Source organism: Gallus gallus, chromosome 1 (assembly GCF_016699485.2).
Source record: "Gallus gallus isolate bGalGal1 chromosome 1, bGalGal1.mat.broiler.GRCg7b, whole genome shotgun sequence".
Lineage (NCBI taxonomy): Eukaryota > Metazoa > Chordata > Aves > Galliformes > Phasianidae > Gallus > Gallus gallus.
Genome location: NC_052532.1, coordinates 27,793,217 through 27,818,271, shown reverse-complemented (window position 1 = coordinate 27,818,271; position 25,055 = coordinate 27,793,217). Strand labels below are relative to the sequence as shown.

Below are 25,055 nucleotides of genomic sequence, written 5' to 3'. Positions count from 1 at the left end.
GATATGTGACCCAGTTTTGTGAAATGCATCAGTCTGGTTCAGTGGTAGTGGCTACAATCCTTAATGAGCTCTCAAAGTGTTTTTCAGGGTTTTTTTAATGAAATTTTACTCTTCTTGTACTTGAACCTTCATAATAATTGCTCACAAATGTACACACTGCCAAAAAGTGGTGAAATGAATAAGGCGTGACTGTGAACTGAGGGATATTTCTCTCTGGAAAGAGAGGGCTTATAAAATTAAAGAGATGTGATCAGATTTTTACTGCAACTCTATATATTCCATTCAAAAATTCACAGATAACATGTTTATGTCAACTGAATATGGACTTGAAAATAAACCAAAAAATTGATGGCTTTTTCAGCAATCTTGAAACATATTCTAAAATTCCTTTATCAAAATGGAAAGCACAGCTGCACATTCTTTGCTACACACAGGACTGTGCTGAATCAATGTATCAAAATCCACCATTTTATTAGCCATAATTCAAGCTGCCACTGCACTGCACCCCGTGCCCTGGTTTCAGCCCAGAGGTGTCAACAGCTCCGGGCTGGGCCGCTTAGTGGGAACAGCTGCCACCATGATGGCATGGGGCAAGGGTGGACATATTACAAGTTGTGCCAGGCCATGTGGGGCCTGTGGGTTGGACATGCATGCCATATGCCTTTATCCCCAGCTATACTTCAGAAATCTGCAAGGTAAAGTGTATAAAAAAGATAAAGTAATAGTAAATTGTATCAGTCCCACACCAGAGAGGGCTGTCAAACTCAGCTCCTAAAATAAGAAAAATACCCTTCAAAATATTTTTTTAAAAGTATTATTCTCAGTATATATTAAATGCTTTTTCAAGACTATCTCGTAGTTGACACTTTTCTGTTCTTCGCAAAGTGTTTAAAAAAGTTCTGCCTATATTTAATCTGCTACTTCCTCTTCCAAATGCAAACATAATTAATTAAAACATATTATTTAGAAAATAAAACAGTTTCAATTTACTGTCATATAATTGTTGTTAATATGCTGGTTTTATTTCTTACAGGTATTAATGGGACTGCCACTGCATTCTTCCTCCCAGAGAGGCTATCTTCTTTAAGCAATTTTCAAGGAACTGCAAACAGGATAAAAGGCATCCTAATAGGAAACACACTGGCACAGAAATATGTTAAAAAAGCTGGAAATAGATGCTAAAGAATAGATGGTCACAAATCAGTACATTTATAATGTGTAATCCACATGAGCTTTGCTTATTTATAGAGGAAAAAGATAATTTTCTGTCACTGTTGCATGTAGAGTATTTCAACAATTTTCAGAGGAAGGCAGTAATAAGTTTCTGAAATTCTGTATGGCTACCTATACTTTTTAGAGATTAGGACAAATGTATCCCAATATATGATACACAATTATGTTTCTTTTATGATAAATTAGAAGGAAAGCTTCTTGAAGACAAGAGTTTTCTTTATATTTTTGCAGCACAAAGCACACTAATGACATAAAAGTATATTGCTCAATCTAAGAGAATTAAAGGAAAGAGCTAGCTATAATGTGTTCATAAAGCCCTAGAACCATATCACACGAAAACTCTTTCAGATTGTCTTGAAATTGTGGCTTGAAAGCTGACTGAAAAATTGTAGCTGAACCGTATTATTGGATGTCAGCATGTCTGTAGTGCTGGAGGGTGCTGATGGAATCAGGAAAGGCTGCTGAGGAGTAGTGCTTCAACTTTTGCTGATGAGAGCTTGGATGAAATTGATCTGGAGAACTGATATCTGCTCTGTGCCATTCTGTTTACTTTCATAATTCTTCATCTGTAATAATGCCATTCATAATTGCTTATATCATTTATGTACTATATTGTAAAATCATTCATTAAAATATAATAACTATCATTATTCAGCTAGAATAAATTACTACTAATAAATGGTACTTAGTTAAGAAGAAGCTGCTTCTCTGAGTCCCTACACTGTTATCAATCCTGTATCAATAATGTACCGAGGTACTGAAAGATAAATTTGAGTCTGTTTCAGATGTGAGATCCGGGCACAATTTCCAACCAGTGCTTTCAAGAAAAGTCTCAAATAGGCAAGAAGACCATTCATGTGGCCACAGGAAAAGAAAGATCTAAAAGAAACTGCAACTATTCCCACACAGGATGATCAGGAGCACTGGGAGGCCTTATTCTTTGGCTGTAATTTCATAGCACATTTAAAAGGCCAAAGAGACACGGTTCAAATCAGCTGTCAAACCCCTTTGTGTCTCATTGAATATAAAGTATTTCCAAATGTGGTTACTGAGGCAGAAGTTTTAAAAAAAGTTTTGTGATCCAAACTACACATTGGCGTAAGAATTCATGCCTAACATCAGTTATCATAAATTTTATTCATAATATGATTACCTTTGGGTTGAAGACAAAGGACATAAACTGTATATATAATATTTACTGGTGTCACAGACTTCTGCTTTGGCTATATTACATTATTTGGGCAGTTTAGGGGTTGGGCACTTACTTTAACTAGTCATCTATTTATCTAGGATCCCATTTTCACCTGTGACACCTCTACAAGATAATTCATCCTTTCCCAAAATAGAGATTTTATCTGGATGAATGAATCATCATCCAGAAGTGACATGAACAATACAGTGACTAACACAGGTTAGGCAGCTCCTGTCAGATGAGTGGAGTCCCATCTCTGTGGCACTGCCAGCCCTCCCAGTGGTAAGGGTTGGTGGTAAGTTGCTTTTACCTGCAGCCAGTTCTCCAGAACTTCTTAAACTACAGATGAGTAGGAAAGATCCCTCCTTGGAAGTGCTAAAAAGGAAGGAATCTTTTCATAAAAGCAAAATAGCAGAATTTTACTGGCCTTGTTACATTTTAGGTAAACTCAGTATAATTTGCTAACAGAAATGATTTCTAGATTCCTTTCTTCATTACCACTTTTCTGCTTATTCTCAAGAAGGATTTGTTTCTGTTTTTCAAAGAAACTATGATGCAATTTCAAGGCTGGATTCACGTTTTCTTGGATTTGGCCCATTTTCCTAGATGATGCAGGGCTCTGAACTATCTGTTGGCACTTGCAAAACCTAACTGAACTCCTGCAGCTAATGTTGTTTGCAGTCTCAGTCATAGTTAACCTTTTCTACAACAGTAAGTGGCTAAGGACAGGAACTAATATCTTATCCTGGGTCTGGTAAAGAACATATTGCTGTGGCTTAACAACTACTGATAAAGAATAACTGGAGCATACATCATATGGAAGGAAAAATTTTGGTTCCTGTTTGTCTGTTTTTTCCCTTCGTAAATTCAGAGTTACATATCTTTCAGTGCAAAACTCTTTGTACCCTCTCTGTTCTTGCTGCACGCTGCTGAATGCTGGCAATCTCTGCTCTTCAAAGCTGTGTGGCTCTTGTGGCTGGTTTTGTTCCTTCCTCTATACTGTTATGCTTTCTCTTTTGCCTTGGGATCTTTCACTCCAGTAGTCTTTGCCCTTTCCATTCAGACTCCCAATCAAAACACATTATTTTATGCTTAGCCTTACAAAAACAGCATTTTATTTTTAATAAGTAGGCATCGCATAGAAAGCAGCAACAACAACAACAACAACAACAAGGAAGACGACAGCATCATCTACATATCTCTTAGGCATTCAATGAGGGCTGCTCCAAAAATAATGCCTCCCATTTTATTATGTTGGCTCACAACATCAGAGGAGGATGTTGGTGGTATGGCAGAAGAGGTTGAATCTTCCCACCAATATTCCATTCTATTTTGTTGTTGCACAGCAGATGGCAGCAGAGGGGCACTCTGACAGAATGGAATCTGACGTGGAAGTGTGGGTGACGGCTGCTCCAAAAGTAATGACTCCTGATCTTTGGAATATGCTCTGGAGATCCATCACAATATGGAACATCTCTATTACCACAGTATTACATCCTTTGGGCAAAAGCTGTAGCAGATGCAATAGCAAATATAATTTTCTCTTGTTTATTGACAACAAATTTTAACTATATATATATAGATATGTATAAAAAATGAAGCAGCTGATTTTGGTATATTACTAAATAACCACTGTATAACATACAGTATAATGTACGGTTAATATAGCTGTAAATAACTCATAGCTGATCTATGTTCTGTGGCCACTGTTTGAAAAATATGTTGAGCAGTGATCTTGAAAAGCCTTGTATTAAATCTGCAAATACATCATTGACTCTTTTCTGATGTAGTATCCAAGTTTGGTTTTTTTTTTTGTTTTGTTTTGTTTTTTTTGACATGTCTTGTCTATTTTATTACAGTGGAACTGCACAAAAATAAATTAAGCTGAGGGTTTCTACGGTTTCTAGCCTGGGGGAAGTATATGGTAAGTAGTTAATTGATGTTTATTTCATCTCATTTGGAGCTATGTTTTTTTCTGAGTTTCATACTTCATTGTACTGGGAGATAAAATGTATGTCTAAAAGGCTCTCGGTAACATCTGAGATTGCTGCTTCAGCAGCACCTACAGGCTCCTAAGAGTGAACAAAAGTAGTTATTAGAACAAAGTAGCTATTAAGGCCCAATATGACTTAGCCTATGATAATTAAATATAAGATCATATTTCACTAAACACACCCAAGAAGTTTTTTGTTCCACACAACTCTTAATTGCCTATATTCTGCTAAGATCTAGATAATCAGTGTAATGAGGGCTGGTCTAAAAGATATGTTTCCTATTTTACAGATTTTTATGAGTACGGCATGCAGGCTCTTGTTCATCAGTGATACACAAGCATTAATAATGGTGGTGACTGTGTTGAAAAATAATATTTTGCAATAGAGAGTTCACTCTATCAAATAGTGTTATTGCACTCTTTGTTGTAGTTTCCATGGAAACAAATAGGAGACATAACTTTTGGAGCTACCTATGCATAAATAATAAGTTTTGGATTCATAGTGCTGATGATTAATAATGTGCAAAAACAAATCTTACTAAAGTATTACAAGTACATATCTTCAAAAAACAGAATTTTTGCAAAGCTTCTTAATATTTATATGAAGTAACACTGTCCTATGTTTTCACCCTATTAGGAAACACACTTTTTATTTCTGAGCTGAATTTTTATAGGAAACATCTTCAAATATATATAAATCCAGCATTATGACACTATGTATTGCTAAATAACGTTTTACATGATCTACTGAAACTACAGCAATGGCATCATAAACCTCTTCTATACAACTGAGATAAATAAATCTCTGGAGAAGCTAGAATATTCTTTTTTATTGCTGTAAATACAGAAATTTATTAAGCTTCTGAACTGAGATTCAGTTTAAGAAAATGCTAAATGCCTACTTTCGCTATCAGCTAAGATAAAGCTTTAGTATGAATCATATGCACTTTAAACAGTACTGACAAGAATAATGTATTATTAAGCATTGAACTCTGGCATGGCAAATAATATTTATCTGACAACATATAACTAGTGACTGACATTTTCTGTATTAATGTCATGTTTCATCATTTTGGAAAATGTATTTTCTTAATTCCTACAGAGTGCTCAAGGTGTTGAACTTGAGTAGATGTGTGAACACACACCGTTCTCAGTATCTCACAGATTAACTCACATTGGAGAATACAACTCAGAAAGTCCAAGTGATACAGAAAAAGGCAGGCGGGCGGGGAGGCGTGTAGGCTGAGCTGTATCTGTAATATAAAGTCACGACATAAAACCAATTCTCTGAGGAGAATTTCTCTTCAGAGAGAATTTAGTGGAAGAAGGTGTGAACCATAGGCAGTATTTGAAAGTTAGCTTATAACCACTCTAAACCTCTCACAGACTAAACTGAATTCCTAACCTCAACTGCTGCTTCTACTAGGAAAAAATATGATATATATATTTATTTTATGAGACAGACAATAAATAGTTTTTCTCTTAATTTATTACAAATGGGAGACTAAAATGGCTCTCAGGTTTAGATTTCAAAGGACTTCAGAAATACATCCAAATTTTCTATGGTAAATTCATGAAGAGAAAGAATAGAAAGTGTATCATCACTGAAAAGTAAGACTTCTTATTAAGCACCTTGTTACAAATATGGGCTTAAATGTACACTTGACCCTCACTTCCTTTCTCCATCATCTATGACACCTTTCAATTTTCAATTTTTATTTATTTATTTATTTTTAAATAGCATTCTTAACCTTTTGGGTAAACATTCTCAGTCATTTCTGTTTTATCAAGATTTCCATCCCTACTCCAAAAATAGCACACATGCACTTCAGATGCAGTTGACCACAGTGCTTGCCTTGGGACAGTCTATTAGCTTGCACCTTCAAATGGATGTTTGTCAGAAGAAAAAATAAAGAAATCACTCAATACATATGATATCTGTACATCTAATGCAAGATTAATGTGGAGGAAAGATGCTAAGGTGATAGCTGTCAAGAGTCGACTCCACAAAATGCATTAACAATGACAAATCTATATGGAGTTTATAGTCTCTACAAAATAGAGATACTGCCACATTCAGTAAGGAAAAGAGCACAGTACGTGCACAGCTTTACTTTTTTGTTTTCTCCGCTGAGATGGCTCAGAGCAGAACATGATACTAGTTTTATATTTTTAGTGATCTTCTAAGTTTTATATAAACCAAGTTGAGAGAGCAGGGGTTATTCAAACGAGAAAATATCTTCAGCAGAAAACATCTTACATTCACATAGTCTTCAACATCTTTTATACATGAGAAAAATGTTTTAAAACATGCTATGCCTCTCACATAGTTTTTGATAGTTTTGTCTGCTTGCTTGTTTTCCCACAGTGGAATCCTTTACACGCACTTTCACAATCCTTTCAATACATCTTCTGTCATTATACTAGCTGAAATATCTGTCTTTGTGCTGTTAGTTACTAAATATGCAGTGTTGAAGGACTGCTGCAACTGTCTCCTCATTACATGTTCCACCAGCATTGAACTCAGTTGGGATATTTTTTTCAAGTGCTTTGAAATACTTTGAAATAGAGGAGGGATTACAGAAAAGCAAATTCTTTTCAATTTCATCCATGTAAACAGAAATCTATAGTGTCTTCTGCTGTGAACTAACAAAGGCTGCTAGGTGTGACAGATGAAATGCCTTTCAGGAGATCCATCATAAGAGTGAACTTTGAAATGTATTGAGGGTTGCTCAGATGCTTAGGGGGGTAAAAGAAAAAAAAGTATCTGGGAACATTCACACAGCTTATTTAAAAAAAAAAGAAGAAACTTAGAATGAGTAATACATCAAACAAGATTAGACTGCACATGACCTGAAAGACACCTTTGTACTTAATATCAAATAATCCTGGAATCCTTACCTCAGTCTGTCAGTAATTGTGAGAGTATATACCTATAGGATTGAATTTAGTACTGAAAAAAATAACAAGACAAAATCAAACTCCAACAATCGGAATTTTTTCAACTATGATAAACTTTTAAAAATTAATTTAAAAGAAAAGAGAGAAAGAAGGAAAGATAGACAGACAGACAGAAAGTCTTTATCTGAAGCTGCTCTCAGGTAGCCTAATAACTGTATTAGCAAATATTTTTTTTCTATTGAGTAACTGGATTAGCAATGTCATACGAAGTGTATTTCTGGTTGATCATCCTGATCCCTAAAGGAATTTCAGTATACTGCTTCATGCTTGATATTGTACCTACGACCAACTAAAAGAACTGCAGGTGTATTTGCAATTTGCCAGCCTTTTTTTTTTTTCAGCTTGCAGTGCACAGAAGTTATGAAATATAACACACAGTTCAGAAAATATGAGCATTTGTGATGTACACAACTAAGAGGATGCTAGGAAATCTATTTCACTTGCTGCACATAATCCATTTTCAACCTGTAAAATGTGCATAATCAACTAAGACTTTTCAAATTAGTATGGGAGACACTCCTCACCTGCAAAGTCCTACCTCTGACTATGGTTGTTTGAAGGACAGAGTCATACTATACACACATGAAAATTAAATCTTCTTCTACGTATTTAGCATTTAAGTGCTACAAATCAATATCAGAACACCAGAGCAGATATTCAAACATCTTGCAAGAACAAGATTCTTGTGGTTGTGCATTATTATGTGGCAAAAACATGAAGATCTTTCTCTGAAGACTCTGCCAGCCCTGAGCAGATGGAACATGGCAGGGGCTGGAGAAAGGCATGTCAGGGTGAGCTCAGTGCCATCCCTTGCTGGGTTGAAGCTGCGGAACTGGAATTTTGCAGCACAGCATCAGCAGGAAAACCTTCTGGGGGATGCGATTCCGACCTCACTGAATTTTTTGGCAAAACTCCCAGTTATTCCCATAGAGATATTTTCCCAGTTTTTACTACTTTAGCAAACAGAAGACCAACTCACTCTAGCTTGTTGAAGGATTTTTTTTTTACCCTGACATAGGTAATTACGCTATTATAAATATCTCAGACTCCGATGGAAATAATCAATTACTTTAAAAAGTGTAATAAATCTTTATAAAGAATAGAAAAATGTAAGGCAAAATTCTCCAAGAATTTTCTCAATGTTATTAGTACTGGTCACTGAAAGTCCACTCACCTCTAGAGCTTAATTTGTGCTTTTACTGAAATTTCAAGATGATGTGAATACTGTGAAAATGAGGTATCATTGTCCAGTCCCAAATTTAATGGCAAGCAAATCTTGAACTCTCCTCTGGATGTACATGAAATGTGAAATCTGAAGCTATGTACCAGTCATTAATGCTTTGTAACATTTATTCTATGAAAAGTTTAAATTAGTCTCCAGAAAGTTGGCACCATTCCATTTTAAAGACATATATTTTTTTTAATCTCAAAATCTATAAACAGCATCTCTTTTTTTCATATGAAACTTTGATAGTTTTAGTCCCTTATGAATCTCATTTTGAAATACATGCATTTAAATGCAGATTGGGACTTTCTCTAGAGAGCAAGGAAGAAATGCTTTAATGTGGGATTCTGGCAGAGGAATAAACTTAATTTTTTTATTCCCAAGTCAACTGAATTTTTTCCAGATATCACTGTGATATCCAGATATCACAAAATATCACTTGTATCTGACACTTTCTCTACTGGCAGACAACAATATTTCTCTGTAGATTATATAGTTTTCATTTTCACAATAAGCATCTAGCTTTTCTGACATCAGAAGTCTCTAAATATTAATCAAACACCACTTTTTTTTTTTCAGTGGGTCAATGCTTTCTTTCATCTGAAGTGTCATATTAATTGCTAGTGCTGTATTACTGGTGTTTGCATCTACAGTAAGATACCATTAAGGGCGCAAGATCACACTGATCAACAACGAAACCATTACAAAATACAGGAAATAACACATTTTTAAGCACCCTCACAGAAAGAATGTTATTTGAGTTGCATACAGATTTAACCTATTATATTGATGTTCTACTTAGATACATTGAAGAATTTTTCTTATTGTTTTTTTAGATGGTAAGCTTTATTAGTTTTTTTACTACACATAATAAAGTCAACTCAGATTTTCAACAGATCAAATATTAAAATATTAGAATTGGTTAAAATGCCATCTACTTTTTTTTTTTTTTAATATGAAAGGTAAAAATTCAGATTTGAGAAGCTAGAAGAGACCGCACTTCTCTCTTTATCCACTTACAAATAAGAGATACTTTTTAATTAGAGCTACCTGGAGGTAACAGTACTCTGGAACACTTGTCATTTGTTTATCAATTACTTTGTAATTATCATCTGTTTAGCTTATTTCAACCTTCCTATCTCTGGAAAATCCATTACAGAAATATATATAGATATAGATATAAAAATTCAATTACTTTCTAATGTTTTTCTCTAACTCACCGAAGAAGGTAAGTTGCTGTGCTTTGTTCCTAAATAACATTAGAAATACGCTATACATGTACAGATTACCAAGAAGATATCCCCTTAAGAAGCACAGACTTATGCTGGTAGAATAAGAGATAACTACAGAGGTTAAGTTTGTTTTCATATGATTTGTCTCTCCAGTTAGAATTTCAAAAGCCCGGTTTGCTGTTAGAGCCAGAGCTCCTTTTGATGGATAAAAATCCTAATAACTCAAGACACAGAAACAAGGGTAAAGCTAAGGTTATAATGCTGTTCTAGTTCAAGTAGTGTGAGATTCACAAAAAAATCTGCAAGTCAGGGAGAATTTGATGGCTCAGCTGGCAGTTGATACACGTTTTTTTCTCAGTGAAGTCTGCAGCTTTTCTATATATAAGCAATGTATTGCAATGTGATAAAGAACTAAGATTTCACACACTTAAACACAACAAGTGATAAATTAAAATGACACAGTTCTATTGCTGGTTTACTGCTGAAGTAATCCAAAAACCTTTTTAGTTTTTGTTACTGTCAAATTAATTTGTGTAAAATGTGCCTGGAGATAACTCTAAAAATGAACCAGAGAAGATGGATTTCCTATTATTGTTTTCTTCTTTTAGTGTGCTGCTTACTTCATGCTGCTGTATTTCCCAAAACTTCAAACTAAATTGCAGACGTAAAACAAGGACTTCTATGATTTCTATAAATTCAAATACAAGTGATCATTTTTCCTAACTCAAACAGAAGAAAATTGGACTGACACCGTGAGAAAAATAAGAACAATTCAGGAGTGAATATAACACCAAATACTGAGAAAAGATGTCTGGGATACCAAAGGAACATTTTGAGGGTGCTAGTTTTCTCCCCCAGAAACCCATCTAACCTTAGAGCCTGTTGGGACCACAGAGTTTAAGATACTCCCTGGAGGAAAATATATGGAAATACACTGATAGACTGCAGGCTTTCAGAGCCCACTGATGGCAGCAGCATTTCTGAAAGACAAAGGTGGACTAACAGCATACTAATATGGCACAGTCTGTTTTTGCCTATGCACAGTGGAAAGTACACAATATTTGCTTTTAAATAAAATTTTGAAGGAAAGACTAAGTACTAGATATGGAAATAAACATAAGTTTTATGGTGCAAAATTTTACGTCTAGTTCCTACAGATTCTCTGAATATGTGTATAATACTTTTCTTGGAAGACAACTTTTTGTCAAACATCTGAATGAGTCTAGCCTAAACTTCTTAAATACAGGTTGAAAAGAATAGTTGTAGCCCAGAAATCCCATCCCAAGAGGATTTAGGTCACCAGGGTTTTGAAGGCCATATAAGAATTTATCAGGTTCCTCGTAATTGACTCAGAAGTGTTAGAAATACATAGTGATATTCAGAAATGTGCACAGGGCACAACAGAATTATGAAGATGGAGCTTTAAATTATTGCAGTTCTGTAACTGTCATGGTTTTGTAACTTCGCTATTGGTATTCCACATCATAACATCATGGACAAAAGAGAAGAACTACGTATCCCAGAGGACCTCACAGTCAGAGAAGGAAGACACATCATGGAAGATACGTCATCTGGTTGCGCGCGGTGCTTCTTCACTTTCGCTTGCTGCCGGGAGAGGAGCGGGTGTGCTTTCCAAGCCGGGCGCCTTCATCAAGTAAGGCTTTCGGTTTCGGAAACTCTCTCACTCTCTCTCTCTCTCCCTCTCTATCGCTCTTTCGCTCTCTCCCTCATTTCATTTGGTTTATTATCCTTACTCCCAATTAGATTGTATTGTATCGTGTCATCTTGCATCCCAACATCATAGTTAGTAAAATAAGTTCTCCTTCTTAGGTTGTTGCCACCGCTTCGTTTTTTCTCGGGAAGTCAGGGGGGAGGGGGGCCCGCAAGCCTACTGCCCCCCTGTCACGGGCACAGATCTATCTAGGTAACTCCGTGACAGTAACACATTTTGGAAGTCTTGCTGTAATATTAGCTTGATTACATGGACAAAGAAACCTATTTCTGAGAGCCTAGAGTGGAAATGAAGCTGCTAGGGCTCTGTCTTGGAAAGTGCTGAGTCCCATTCCTCCCAAGGCTAATAGGCTTGTACTGTGTTCTGCATGTCGAAGAAGGCATCTCTGTAACTGGAAACCAAGATGTCTACTGTTTAATAATAATAATAATAAAATAATAATAATAATAAAGTTTCTAAGTTACATATGAAGATCTGTTTCTTGGACAAGAAGGTCCCACTGGGGCTAATAGTTGCCATAGTTTGATGGTTTTTCATTGGCATTATACAACATAACATCATGCAGTGTGCTGGGAATTAAAGAGCTGATGCTGCTGCTCCGTGGTGGACTATCAATATTTCCAGTTTCCTGGTCTCAGAAGAGAATAACTACAACTGCCAGAAGACTTATTTTTCCATTTCTGTTCCCCATTTGGAGGCAAATAAGAAACAGAGAGTCACAAGACTGTTCTCTTTGCTCTCTTCTCTCCATGGCCATTTTGCCTACAGTATTAAAGACTTCGGTTTTGTAAACTCTCTTTCTCATTTTATTTGATTTATTAGCTTCAATTTCAATCATATTCTATTATATTGTATTATCTCATATTCCACTATCATACTTAGTAAACTAAGTTTTTTTTTTTTCCTCAGTTTGTTGCTGTGTTCCTCATACAGGCAATCTCAATACATTTTCCCTTCTCTCCTTCCCACCCCTTCCTGGGATGTGGATCTGTGTGTCACTTTGCCCCCTTGTCACAGATGCTAGGCTGAACCAGGCTGAACTGTGACAATAGTGTTGCTGATTTCAGCAATATCAATCATTTCTAACACTCTGCTGTATGAGTTAAAAACAGATTTTAAATAAACACATTTATCACTTCTGATACTTGTAATTGAGATACTGTGACATCAGAAAGATATTTATTAAATATTTGCAGGAATATTCTCTGTAAGGCATGTAGAAAGACATGAGGCAGAGTGGGATCCAGAGCAAATAAAAATTTCTTCCTAACTTCCACCATTCAATGTAAGCATAGAGTCTGTGTCCTTTATTAGCATTTTCATCTTGTTTAATCTAACTACTGATGTCATTTAACAGTTACATGCTTTGCAGCTCTACTGAACTCTTGGCCCCAATTCAAAATACAGTAGATACTTTGAAAATTGATGTTAACAGAAATTCACACTGATTCTACAAACATTTCAAGAGCTATCAATAACTTCAGGAAGAGTGGACTTACTCTCAACAGGTCTGCATTCACTAAGTATAATCATAGAATCATAGAATCACAGAATCATAGAATCATAGAATCGCTAAGGTTGGAAAAGACCCACAGGATCACTCAGTCCAACCATTCACCCATCACCAATAGTTCTCACTAAACCATGTCCCTCAACACAACATCCAAACATTCCTTGAACACCTCCAGGGTTGGTGACTCTACCACCTCCCTGGCAGCCCATTCCAGTGCTTGACCACCCTTTCAGAGAAGTAGTATTTCCTAACGTCCAGCCTGAACCTTCCCTGGTTCAGCTTGAAGCCATTCCCTCTAGTCCTATCACTAGTGACACAAGAGAAGAGGCTGACCCCCAGCTCACTACAACCTCCCTTCAGGTAGTTATAGAGAGCAATAAGGTCTCCCCTGAGCCTCCTCTTTTCCAGACTGAACAACCCCAGCTCCTTCAGCCACTCCTCATAAGGCCTGTGCTCCAGATCCCTCATAATCAGACCTTATGTTAATTAAGGAATGCTTTGAGTTACAACCTCAAGTCTTCACGGATGCAAGTAAATTTGTGAGGGCATCCAAAATTACTTTGACAAAGAGCTGAAAATGTAGAAGAGCTGACAGCATATTTGAGTACAGATCTCATGTGTGTATGAAGTTGTTTCTCAAGTCCTTTATTGCCACAGAGAAAATTACACATCTATGCATCTGAATGAAAACAGTATATTGTAGTTGGCAAAAGGGAGCACTTGCAGCTAGTGGACACAGACAACACTGCAGCATCAGAAACCTTCTGGGGAGCTTTGCCTCCGAAAGTATTTTGGTACTATTCAGTCTGAAAGAATAATAGAAGCATTTCTACTTTTATCCTCTTCTACACTAGGAACATTTTGAAGAACAAACTTGAAATAGCATCCCGCGACACTGACAGTGTTATGAAAGATTAAGAAATGTTTCTACCTGTCTAGAATGTCTCTATTTATTCAATAAAGGTGTAAAATAAATGAATAAATGAAAAATACATCCTCTGGTGTGATTTTTTTCCTGCCTAAGTCTGTGAAATTTGAACGGACGTATTACAATAGATGTTGCCATAACCTACCAAGGAGAAGTCATGAAGAATTTTGTAGGCAGTTACTTCCTCTGATCCCTCTACTTTTTTAGGATACTAAACTTTGTTTCGGTCATAGGCTCCCCCTGGCTTTCATTAGATATAGCATGTATATGGCCAAAATTCAGTGTTGGATACCAGTTTCACGTCTGTTATGGAGTAATCCAAGAGTCTGTTATTTTGGCACTAAATTATACAAAACCTGCTTTTTTTTTTTAACAATAAGTTGTAAATTAAACTTGAATTTTCATTTGCACAACAGGGAAATATGTGAATATGATCAGATATAATAAATAATTAAAAATATTCAATTGGTAGCAAAGTTAGGGTTTTTAGACTTTGCCATTTGACTTTTTTGGGGGGGGGTGGTGACGAGGGTGAGGGTGGCATAGGTGGTATTTTTAGTGTGAGGAAACAGAGCTCACTAAAGAGATCTGAAAAGTAAAATTGGGAAGGCTTGGAGCTCTTCTGTTTCCTCTGTTAGTTGTCTACAAAGTCAAAGCTATATTCTATGAACAGTAATGCTGGCAACATTGATTGAAGTATTTAATATGCTCAAACAACGTGCAATATTGCACAAGTACCACTTAACATACATTAATCCAATGGCTGTAAAGCAGTGACTGCAGGGACCATTTACTCAGCTCTTAAAAACAATGGAGCAACCCCAAGTAAATACCTGGTAACTCATTTTACCATCATGAAATAATAAAATACTGGAAAGATCTTTTTCTTTTTTTTTTTTTCTTTTTTTTTTTTACAAAAAATAAAATCTACAGTAGATTTTTTTTTCTTTTTTGGATCAATATCCATTGTTCAACATCTTCACATTTCTAGCCTTCGAAGTAAATAAACATCAGACCTTACTCACGTTACTTACTATGTCGGTTTCCTTCCACTCTAAGTTCAGCAATACACATCTCACATCTATTAGGTTACAAGATAATATTTCCTAAAACTTCCAATCTGGTTTCCCTGCTTCAAGAAGACTTATTTCAAAGAATAAACTATACTATAAATTCTGCATTGTTATTAAAAAAAGGAAAACACTATCTGTATTTCAAGTTATAATTTCAGTGAAATAGAATTATAAGAAAAGATGTAGAGGTATCCAATACATTCAGGATTCAGTAAATTATTGTATTTGAATTATAGTCTGAAGTTAGTTAATTTTAGTTAAAAATTAGTTAATTACAAATGATGACACAAACCTGACAGCTCTCTGATCTCTTCTAGTATTTTATTAAATCAATCTAAAATTGTTTCAATTTTTTTTTCTTGGTTTATGCTAAAGTAAATTGTGTCAGATACAAGTGCTTGTTGTTTATCCAACCAATCTTTTTACTATGGTTGGAAAAGCATTTAGATGTACTTGTACTGAAAAATATTTGCCAATTATTTGTATTAATAATTATTTGTATTTGAGGTTATTATATAAATTCTGTTCCATAAGTAGGATTACTGAAGCTTTTTGCATGGCAGAATGATAAATAATGGTAATACTTCTAACTATATCAGTAAAGAAAATTGGTCAGCGTGCATAAAATGTTTAGGATTTGACATAACTAAGATAAAAGTGCAAACTTCCAGCTACTTTACAAGTCCTCATGAGAATTTCATTACCATGAAAATGTGTAGACTTGAGAGCTTTTAGTTACAAGCATTTAATATTCTCTCTTCTCAATGTGCTTAAAGAACACACCATATCCAGTATCCTATTTACATTAATTGAGTAGCAAAAACAAAAAGCTTTCCAAGAAAATAGTCAGGAAAGTTTCAGTCAGGTATATAAGGTACAAAAAGAGAGCTCTGTCTGAATTGATGATAGCCAGGCTTCTGGAAAGATTAATTTTTATGCACTGATTTGGACTACACTCAGGCTAAATATTTTGCTTTCAAAAAGAATTAGGACAGCCATAGAGAACCTTTTATTCTCTATTCTGCAAATTTAGTTAGTCATGATAATTTAATGGACAGTGAGGCCACACAGTCTTATTATCAGAGCTCCCCTTCAGCAGCTCCTGGAGTGAATGGTCATTCTCAACATGCAAGCCACCATCTCAATTTGAATCTTGTATAATATTATCTCAAAAGGGACAAGCATATTTATCCTTCAAGGTTTATTTATCATCAACCATAACACTTAATGTCCTATCCATTTTATTCATCATAGACTTTTACAAGTTCAAGCTGTGTGTGCATGCTATTTACTACTGGTAACTTCATGCTCCATATGAAAAGTCTTTTCTTTGGCTGTAAAGTTTTAACTATTTTATTTTTGCCTGTGGCCAAGGATAAATATAATGGAATGTCATTGATTGAATATTTGCACTGCACATCTTGTTTTAATACAGCTTCATTTCCTTTTCAGTATCTGAGAAATAAAGTAGAGATGTCATAGATCGCATAACAGTGATGCTACTCTCCAAGGTTCCGTTTATACAGCAAAATGAAGACGGAAGTATTGGTGACAGAGGCAACAAACAGACAGCAGAAGCTGCCACACCAGCTAGTAAATTAAGCATCTAAGTCCCCAGAGACATTCCCAGCCTTCACTCATCACTGTGCCATTATTATACTCACATACATTAGCTTTATCTGTGTAAGCACAGATAGGTGTTTTGGTTGTGGTTTCTGTTTTGTTTGCAAAAATTACACTTTATTTCTCAAGGTTTGACTTTGGTCTAAAGGAAGAAAAAAAGAGACTGGGACAAAGGCCATCACTCTGCTATTGAAGCTATTTGTTTTAACCCTCTAAGAATGGCTGGTTGGAGTATACGGACACAAATAGGGTCACTAAGTATTTTGACACCTGGCAGAATTCCCTACAGGAAGTGTGCCCTGCCCACACAGTTTACTTTCCAATTTTAACAAAGTGATCTGCAGCGTGTTGCTGTAAACTGTTAAATTCTTCCCACCTCTTGCCACTTCAGGGGAATATGTGATATTTGCACTAGTTCATAGCTCATAAATGAAAGCTTGAGCAGATGGCAAGAGCATCACCAAGGTGATTTGCACTTTAAGCATACGTAGCACTCTGTGTTTACTATTATATAAGTAATCCAGAACAGCAGAAAGATTTTGCTTCTTCTTTCAACTACAATCCTCTTTCAGAAGAAGAGAAAGTATGTGGGTTACTCTCATTGGGTGCAGATCTCTAGGTTAGTAGTCACCCACTAAACGCATTAATTTTAAGGCTTTCAATTTTATAGATAACTTATATTCACTGACTATTTAGTCATATATAGGAAATGTTGATCAGTTTACGGGTATAATTCTAACAGGCCACATTCTGCTACTGAATTATACTGAATTTCCCACTGATGGTTAACAAGTAAATCATTTTTGTCTTATATCCAAAAGAGATGATGATATTCTTTTCAAAGCAAATTAAAATATCTAACAAACCCAATCTGTTCACTTATCTTAAATGTCATTATTTTCTATAGAGTTTTCTAGTCACAGTCTACAGGTTTGTGGTGCTGAAAGAAGAAATAATAGGTAAACAGGCAAGAATGTTTTTCAGATAGTTTATTGCACGAACTTGCAGTAGAGAATTGCTTTTATGGAGAATCATAAGTAAAGCCTTTACAGTAATGCTGACTAAAAGCAATTTACTCATTTGAAGCTTATGAACATAAAACTTCTGTTAAACAAAAAGCCAGACGTGAGTTCAACAGGATTTAGTTTGGAGAGTAAATAGATGTATTTTCTAATAGGAAGGGCTTGCATGGAGACCTGACTGAGCCAAAAAGGTATTTTATGACAACATACTTAACCTACCTGTATCTCAAGTTTCCCAGGAAGATAAGGAGGATGATAGTCTTTCTGCCCTTACACTGGATTGTGAAGCTTAATTCATAGTCTTATCCAAAGCCATTAAAGCCAATAGAAATCTCTCATTGACTTTAAAGAGCTTTTGTTCAGGTCCTTTACAAGTCAGGTGAAAGACTGCCAGTGACTTCAAACCCTATGCTTTTAAAGTTCCTTCATATCCTCATTTTGGAGGCCTCTGGAGAAACAGATATGTAGCAGTTAAGAGTATTACGTTCACCAAACAAACCCCCATTAAATAAAATGGGTTATTTGTGTTTGTTTTTTTTTTAATTCTGAGAGTGCTATCCACTGCATATATATACATCCAGCAGTATCTATTGGCTACTGTATGCACTTATTAGCACCTATTTCTTAGGGACCCTTACCTGTTGGTTGCAAAATCGTCTTCAAATGCCACTGCTGGCTAGCAACTCTACACCTTGGGTCTGGATGAAGTACAATTTTAATGACTTTTCCCTTCAATTAGCCACAGTATCAGATCAAGATTATAAATTGTTACTGTGTTTGTGTGTTGACATTATAATAGCTGTGTAAGCAAAGACAATATCTGAACTGGTATAAAGCTTCTCAGTATCAATTTAATCACTTAAAATTTTCAAGATGTTTGGAGCAGCAGAGGAGTTCAACAGTAGGATAATACTTCACGTATTGTGGTTTCTACATTTCTGATCTAAGAAAATAGGTCCTATAATGTTGAAGTACAACCTCACAGAAAAAAGGCTCCAAAATTTCATCATTACAAGAATTGAAAAGAAAAAGGTGTAACTTTTAACAGGAGTACCATGATTGTGTAAACTATGCATTATTATACTCCTGTAGCATTATAACAATGCTAAGCAAGTATCATAAAAGCTTGACATCATTCTATAAGAATTTGAAAACAGTAAGAGTAAACTGAATAGAAATCGCTATCCTAGTTCAGATAATTGAAATAAATTTCTAGTGAAACATTTTTTTTATGCCTTTAAATAATAGTTAAAAGTTCTCTGAATATTTATTGGATGTTACTCAAAACAGTTATTTGCAGCAATATGAATGGTTGACATGACGTACTTCCAAGCCTTAAACACTTCAGTATCAATGCAATAGTACAACATCTGTCATTCTATACTGCACAAAGAAACTTTTTTTCAAATACAATGTACAATGATCACACACTACTTAATTTAGTCCAATATTCTGGAAAGGTAATTAATATTTAAATTTTATCATTAATAGAGTTAACATGTCTAGTTCAGATGTCCTGTTATTTTTGTAACATCAGTTACAGTATAAATTTTATTCAAAAATACCACTAACTCTAAAGCTTTTCAAACCTTATTTGACACATTTTAATTATATTTACACGTCATAAAAATGTCTGTGTACACCTTCACTTTCCAATTTTAGTCCTATAAAAATAATGCAATAATAAGAAGTAATAGAATTCATTTTATAACATTTTGGCAAACTAAGTAAAGATATTACAATCTGCCAAGATTTTACATTTTAGAAAACCTTTAGGATCTCTAAAGGTGCATCTAATTTAGATCATGAATGATCTCATGGTCGTTGATTTATCAACTTGACCCATTAGGCCACTTCATATGTTGCTATTCTCCAAGAGAAAAAATGCTTTGAACATCTGTTCTCAATCTGGTTTTCCATCATTTCCTTCTATGCCACATGTAACTCATTAAGCACATCTATAAAACATTACTGTCAGACTATCTACACTATAGATAGGTTTCTATTACAAGTCTTCAAGAAATCTGAAAAATTGTAGACCTACAATATAACCAACAATACACTATTTTTATTGAAAATTTTGATCAAAAAATATATACGTTTTTTGCAAATCAGAACTCTTACACACATTACATTTAAACTTATTTCTGAAGGTAACTTTTCAACAAAATGAGAATAACAGGTTTGCGTCTCATCATTTTGCAGTTCCTTATCACTGCTTCAGTCTTATGAGAGGAAAGGTGGTAAAATTAAGAAGAACATACTTTCTGAACGGCTTGAAGATAATGATTTTAATGCTTTTATTCACTTGTGCAGTTTTCTCAAGTCTACAGCAGAAAGAAGGGTAGAAAGTGCTCCAGTAAACTAAAACCTAATGCGTGTATAATGTTAAGAAACTGGCATGAATCATGCCTTTCTAAATACACTCTTCATTTTTTTCTACAGCAGAAAATTTTCAACATTTTATTCCTCTCAAGCTTGCTTCCAGCCCTGTGATCTTTTTTGCCCCCTTTTGTCTGAATTCAATAATTGCCACTCTAATTAAATTTCACTGAACAATATCTCTTTGCAGTAAACCTGTCCATAGTGTAATCATCAAAACAACACAAAGGGAACTCTTGCAGGAAGCTAAATAATTCATCATCCAAAATTATCTTAGTAGTTGTCTAAAGATGCCACTTCTGCAAGAAAAGTGACATACAACTTGATAATAGCTAGCAGCCGATGACTGCTGTAAGATCAAAGTCTTGCAAAGTCAATTTTCTAACATCTATAAATATCAATGAATTGAGTAGAAATGTGGGAATATGTAGATTTACCCAAATATGCTTCCCTGTGGGAAAACCACAAGGATTTTACATTGTATTAGTTTCTGTGTGAGGTGGTGTAGAAGTGAAACTAGTGCCTGACTGTTAGAGTTTCCTTAACAGTCTAATTTTACAAAGGTAATATATCTCTAAGTTAAACAAACAAGCAAACAAACAAACAAAGACACAGTTTTATGTCTAAGATTTATATTGGGAACAGAGAGTGAAAGAGTAAAGGAAAATGTTAGTAAGGGAGGAAAGAGATACCAGCCCCAGACAGACTGAATAGAATCCTGGCAGGCAGAACCTCTAAAGCAAGATGTCTGAAATTGTAAAAGTAGTAACAGAAAAAATAAAAATGAAAAACAGCAAGATCAACACGAGCACAAATACTTAATAATAACTAAGAGACAAAGTACAAGTGAGGCAATGGCATCACAAAACTTTGGACTATTCTCAACCAGACAGTAGGATTTTTTTACATTTTTTTCTTGACAGTTTATTATTTAAGTAAAAAAATGGTCTAAACTTAGAGAAGCCAGACATATTCATAGGATCCCCATTGTCATTAATTCAACTAACATCAGTGGGATAACTTCTGCACAAAATGGCTATGGAAGGTGAAAAAAAGACGAGAGTCTTACCAATTTCCCTGTGAAAGACACTGGCTTTTTTATAATATTAAAAAAGAATTCTCACTTAAACATGTCAAAAAGCTACACCTGGATTACAGCAAAAAGGATTTGTATTTTCACAACAGAATGCCCAGACTATGTGGCTATCATCTGCATGTGAGGTTACATTAAAAAAAGAAAAGGAATCCACACAAGGAGTAATAAAACTGAAACCAAACTGAAAACAGAGTGCCGAGAAAAGCATACATCATCTTCCTGGTGAACAGATACACATTGTTACTAGTCAAGAAACAGACATTTCAGTTTACATTTTTACATTAATCAATATGAAAATGACCCTACATAAAGAAAAATTAAATATTTATTTTTGGGAAAAAAACTGAAATATCCCTACTTTCATCCACAGACAAATTAACAGTTAATATTTCCTAAGCACAGCTACAATTTCCCAATTCTTCATCCCAGCACTGGCACTAAAACAAGATGAAGATCCCAAGAGGGAGCCAGTCCAAATTGCATCAGCTGGCAACACCCTCAGGGAGCATCTGTCAGCAACAGGAAGCTGGCACGCCCTCTGGCTACTCCTCCACTACATCCCTACACGTTTAAAATCTCTACTACTACTTCTTTCACACAGGGAATTCAAAAGAGTCTTTACTCCTTTTATAATAGTTAAGAGCAAACTCAGTCTTAGCCAACCAAGATATTTTATGACATCTAATAGTTCTCACAACAATCGTAAGAATGCAATCACCTGGAATTCACACATGCTGTGCTGCACAAATTACTCAAGAGACATGCACTGCTTTTCAGTTGCAAAGCTTAAATGATACACAGGGAATTGACTTACTGGGCCAAAGGCATTGCTGTCAAAGCTGTGCCCATGGTGATCACCTTCCACCCAAATATGCCCATGTGGAACTTTCACATACTTCTTTTTGTATCCAATGGTTCTAAAAAGAATATAAAAAAATATATTATTCATTAGGGGGAAAAAAAAAAAGCATTCATTAGGAAAATTCAGACATATTATTTTGGAATTTGGCCTTGCACACCATCCAACACTTTCTTAAAAAGAGAAAAATGCACTGAAGTCCTTTAGACATACATGAATACTCTTCACAAGTGAAAATACATAATAATTTTGCGTGAGTTAGTTGACCCATCTGGACTTGTTTACCATGTTGTTTTTGGTAGAAATCACATCACAACAGGGAGTAAAAGACTTTTCAGTTAGATATAATTAAGGAGTTCTTATTTTCATCTCTGTAGAAACATTTCTTTGAAATACAAGATTTAATCTCACGTAAACGCCAGTGGACATACACTGTAATCACACAAAGATATAGCATCAAGAGTGATTTCCTTTCAAGATAGCATTAGGTTCTCATCAAAACTAACCTGGTATATCTAACCTGACCTCAGATTCAGAGCTTGGATTCCAGTAATGCTTATGTTTCAGGACAGGGACGAGTTAAACAGGAAATGTCTAGGAGAAGGCCAACTGCCACTAAAAAATGACATTGATGATTCAAGCCGTTCTCCACACGCCTCGGCATGCTCTGATATTACAAAAATGATATGCTATAGAGGAGTCCTAAAAGCTGAGGTTTGGAGTATGCAAAATGTCTGTACTTAGTTCTTGAGTAGCTGTCATTTTCGCAATTTCAATCTGCATTCTACTATGCACTTTTGTTTTCTTTCAGGTAGGACCTGTTATTCTGCAAACATTCAATTCAGGGAGCTAATTTAACAAGGACTCTGAATTACTATCATGATGAAGCATTTAGACAGGACTACGGATAACTTTTATCTTGTATTGGGTAACTACATCTGTCCACAGGCAGAAAAAGGCTTTTGATCTAGCTTGTTGCCTCCAGCTGCCCACCACATTTCAGTGTCTGTCCCCAAAGCAGACATTGCGCCCTAAAACTGAAGAATGAGAGCTGAAGAGAGAAAATCACAGTCGCCAGGAAATTCAGCTGAACTGTGAAACAAAGCTGATCAGGGCTGGTAGCAAGCTGAAATTGACATGAGGAAATCAGACCCTATAGCCAGTAAGGATATAGAGCAGGTATGTGTTTATTGGTGACGCGCATACACCCTGGTGCAAGGGGGATCGTTCCACCTAACTTGCACACCGTCTGAAGAAATCGTGCTATAGATATAGGTCAAACTAATACATAATCAGTAGTTGACAGGAATTCGGATACATATTCACTACATTCCCGAGAGCCCATTAGCATACAGTCCCTCCCCCCCTTGCACGTGCGTAGTAGGTCGTGATGATGAAGGCTCGTAGTCTTCCTCGCGAAGGCTCATAGTCTTCCTCGCTGCAAACTTCTGACCCTGAAGGGGGGGCATCCCCTGAACTGGTTTCAGCTTGCACTTCAGACATCTAATCACCTCTCTGCCAAATGTTTTCGAGCTGTTCTCCGGTCCTTATCTTTATGGCCTTCATTCTCCTTGTTATTCTGGACCTAGAGCCTGTGAAAGTGCTTGGAATCCCTTGTTTTCTAATACTCTCTACATAAACTATCTCTATTTGCCCCTTATGTCTACCTTGTGAAGCTGCTTTCTCTTTTCCTGCTATGAAGCCCTTCTTTCTATACTTCAGGGACCTGATTTTGCCCTTCAAAATGGGAAAACTATTTTTGGGGGGAGGTTCCTTTTTGTGCATGTGTCTGTGAGGATGTTATGGGGACAAGCTAATTAATAGCCCAATGATCATGAAATATTAAATAAATAAGGAATCCTCTAAGGTTAATTAAATAAAAATTATAATTTACTTTGCTAATCACAAAATCCAAACGGTGCTTTTTCAAACAGATCCAGAGGAAGCTGAAAGGATGAGGTTGCCAGAACTAAACTCTAATGAAAGTTCTACCTGGGCTTTCATTAGGAGTAGACAAAATATTAGCCTATTTGCAGAAGAAGAAACTCCAACTTTCATCTTTCTTCAGAAATTTCTTAAACACAAAGAGTAGGTCTGTAATAATTCAATTACTCTAAAACATCAAATGCAACTCTTTCTGTTTTTGGTATTTCATTATGAAATATTACACAGCCTGGATGAAAAAAAAGGAATTGTTTTATGATCCCATACTGCTTTCTCTCACTAATAATTTATTTTATTACGTACCATATGAGAACATATTTTAGTAGAAGTGTATTTTAAGATACAGGTTCAGAAAAGTTGGCCATTAATTCTATTCTGTCTGATTAGGCACTCTGAAAATTACTAAATTAATATCTTCCATCAGTGATAAAGGCAAACAATAGCTGAAAAATATTTAATTTCCTCTTCCCTTCTTGAATATAGAACAGTAGATTGCGATAAAGTTTTGTACCTTCACTGATTTCATGTACAAAATTGAATTTCTCTGAGAAAGGTGAAAGGGATTGTAAAGTTAATTCTGCTGACATATTTACCTCATAAATGTCAAGAAAATAATATGGCAAATGCCAGTCAGTGACTCCTTTTCAGATCACACACAGTCTCACAGTCCCAAACAACCTCCTCCTCTATTATGATCAGGAAATCATTAACAGGGAGAGAAAAATAAATAAAACTTTTGAAATAAGTATTTGGAAATAAAATTTGAAAAAATGCTGTTTGCACAGATAGATCTTGCACTCACAGAGAGCCTGGGAAAACAGAAGGGTTTAACACAGGTATACAGTGTGTTCTTTAAGAGCTAAAGAAAAAAATAAACAGATGATAGGTTGCAGTGGTTACTGTTGGCTCATTTTATTAGTTCTACAACACAAGAGAATAAATATTTCTTTTCTACGTTTGAAGAAACCATTGCCAAGTAGAAAATTTTGTTTCAATTATGCAAAAATACCCAACAGTAACAAAAACTCAACCTTGTTTATTTCAGTG

The 25,055-nt window shown here is 35.4% G+C and overlaps 1 protein-coding gene across 11 annotated transcripts in view; it reads right to left on the bottom strand.

The window, feature by feature from the left end:
• Window positions 1-25,055, bottom strand: part of IMMP2L (inner mitochondrial membrane peptidase subunit 2) — a 449,807-nt gene that overhangs the window by 71,510 nt on the left and 353,242 nt on the right. For 8 of the 11 annotated variants that reach the window (XR_005856524.2, XM_040692888.2, XM_040692972.2 and 5 more), the window contains one exon: window positions 22,020-22,122. The exons of the other annotated variants lie outside the window; for them this stretch is intronic. Coding sequence is in view for 7 of the 8 variants with exons in the window: in XM_040692888.2 (XP_040548822.1) it covers window positions 22,020-22,122 (103 nt within the window). In the remaining variant the exon portion in view is untranslated. The remainder of the gene's footprint in view (window positions 1-22,019; window positions 22,123-25,055) is intronic. 11 annotated transcript variants of the gene reach the window in all.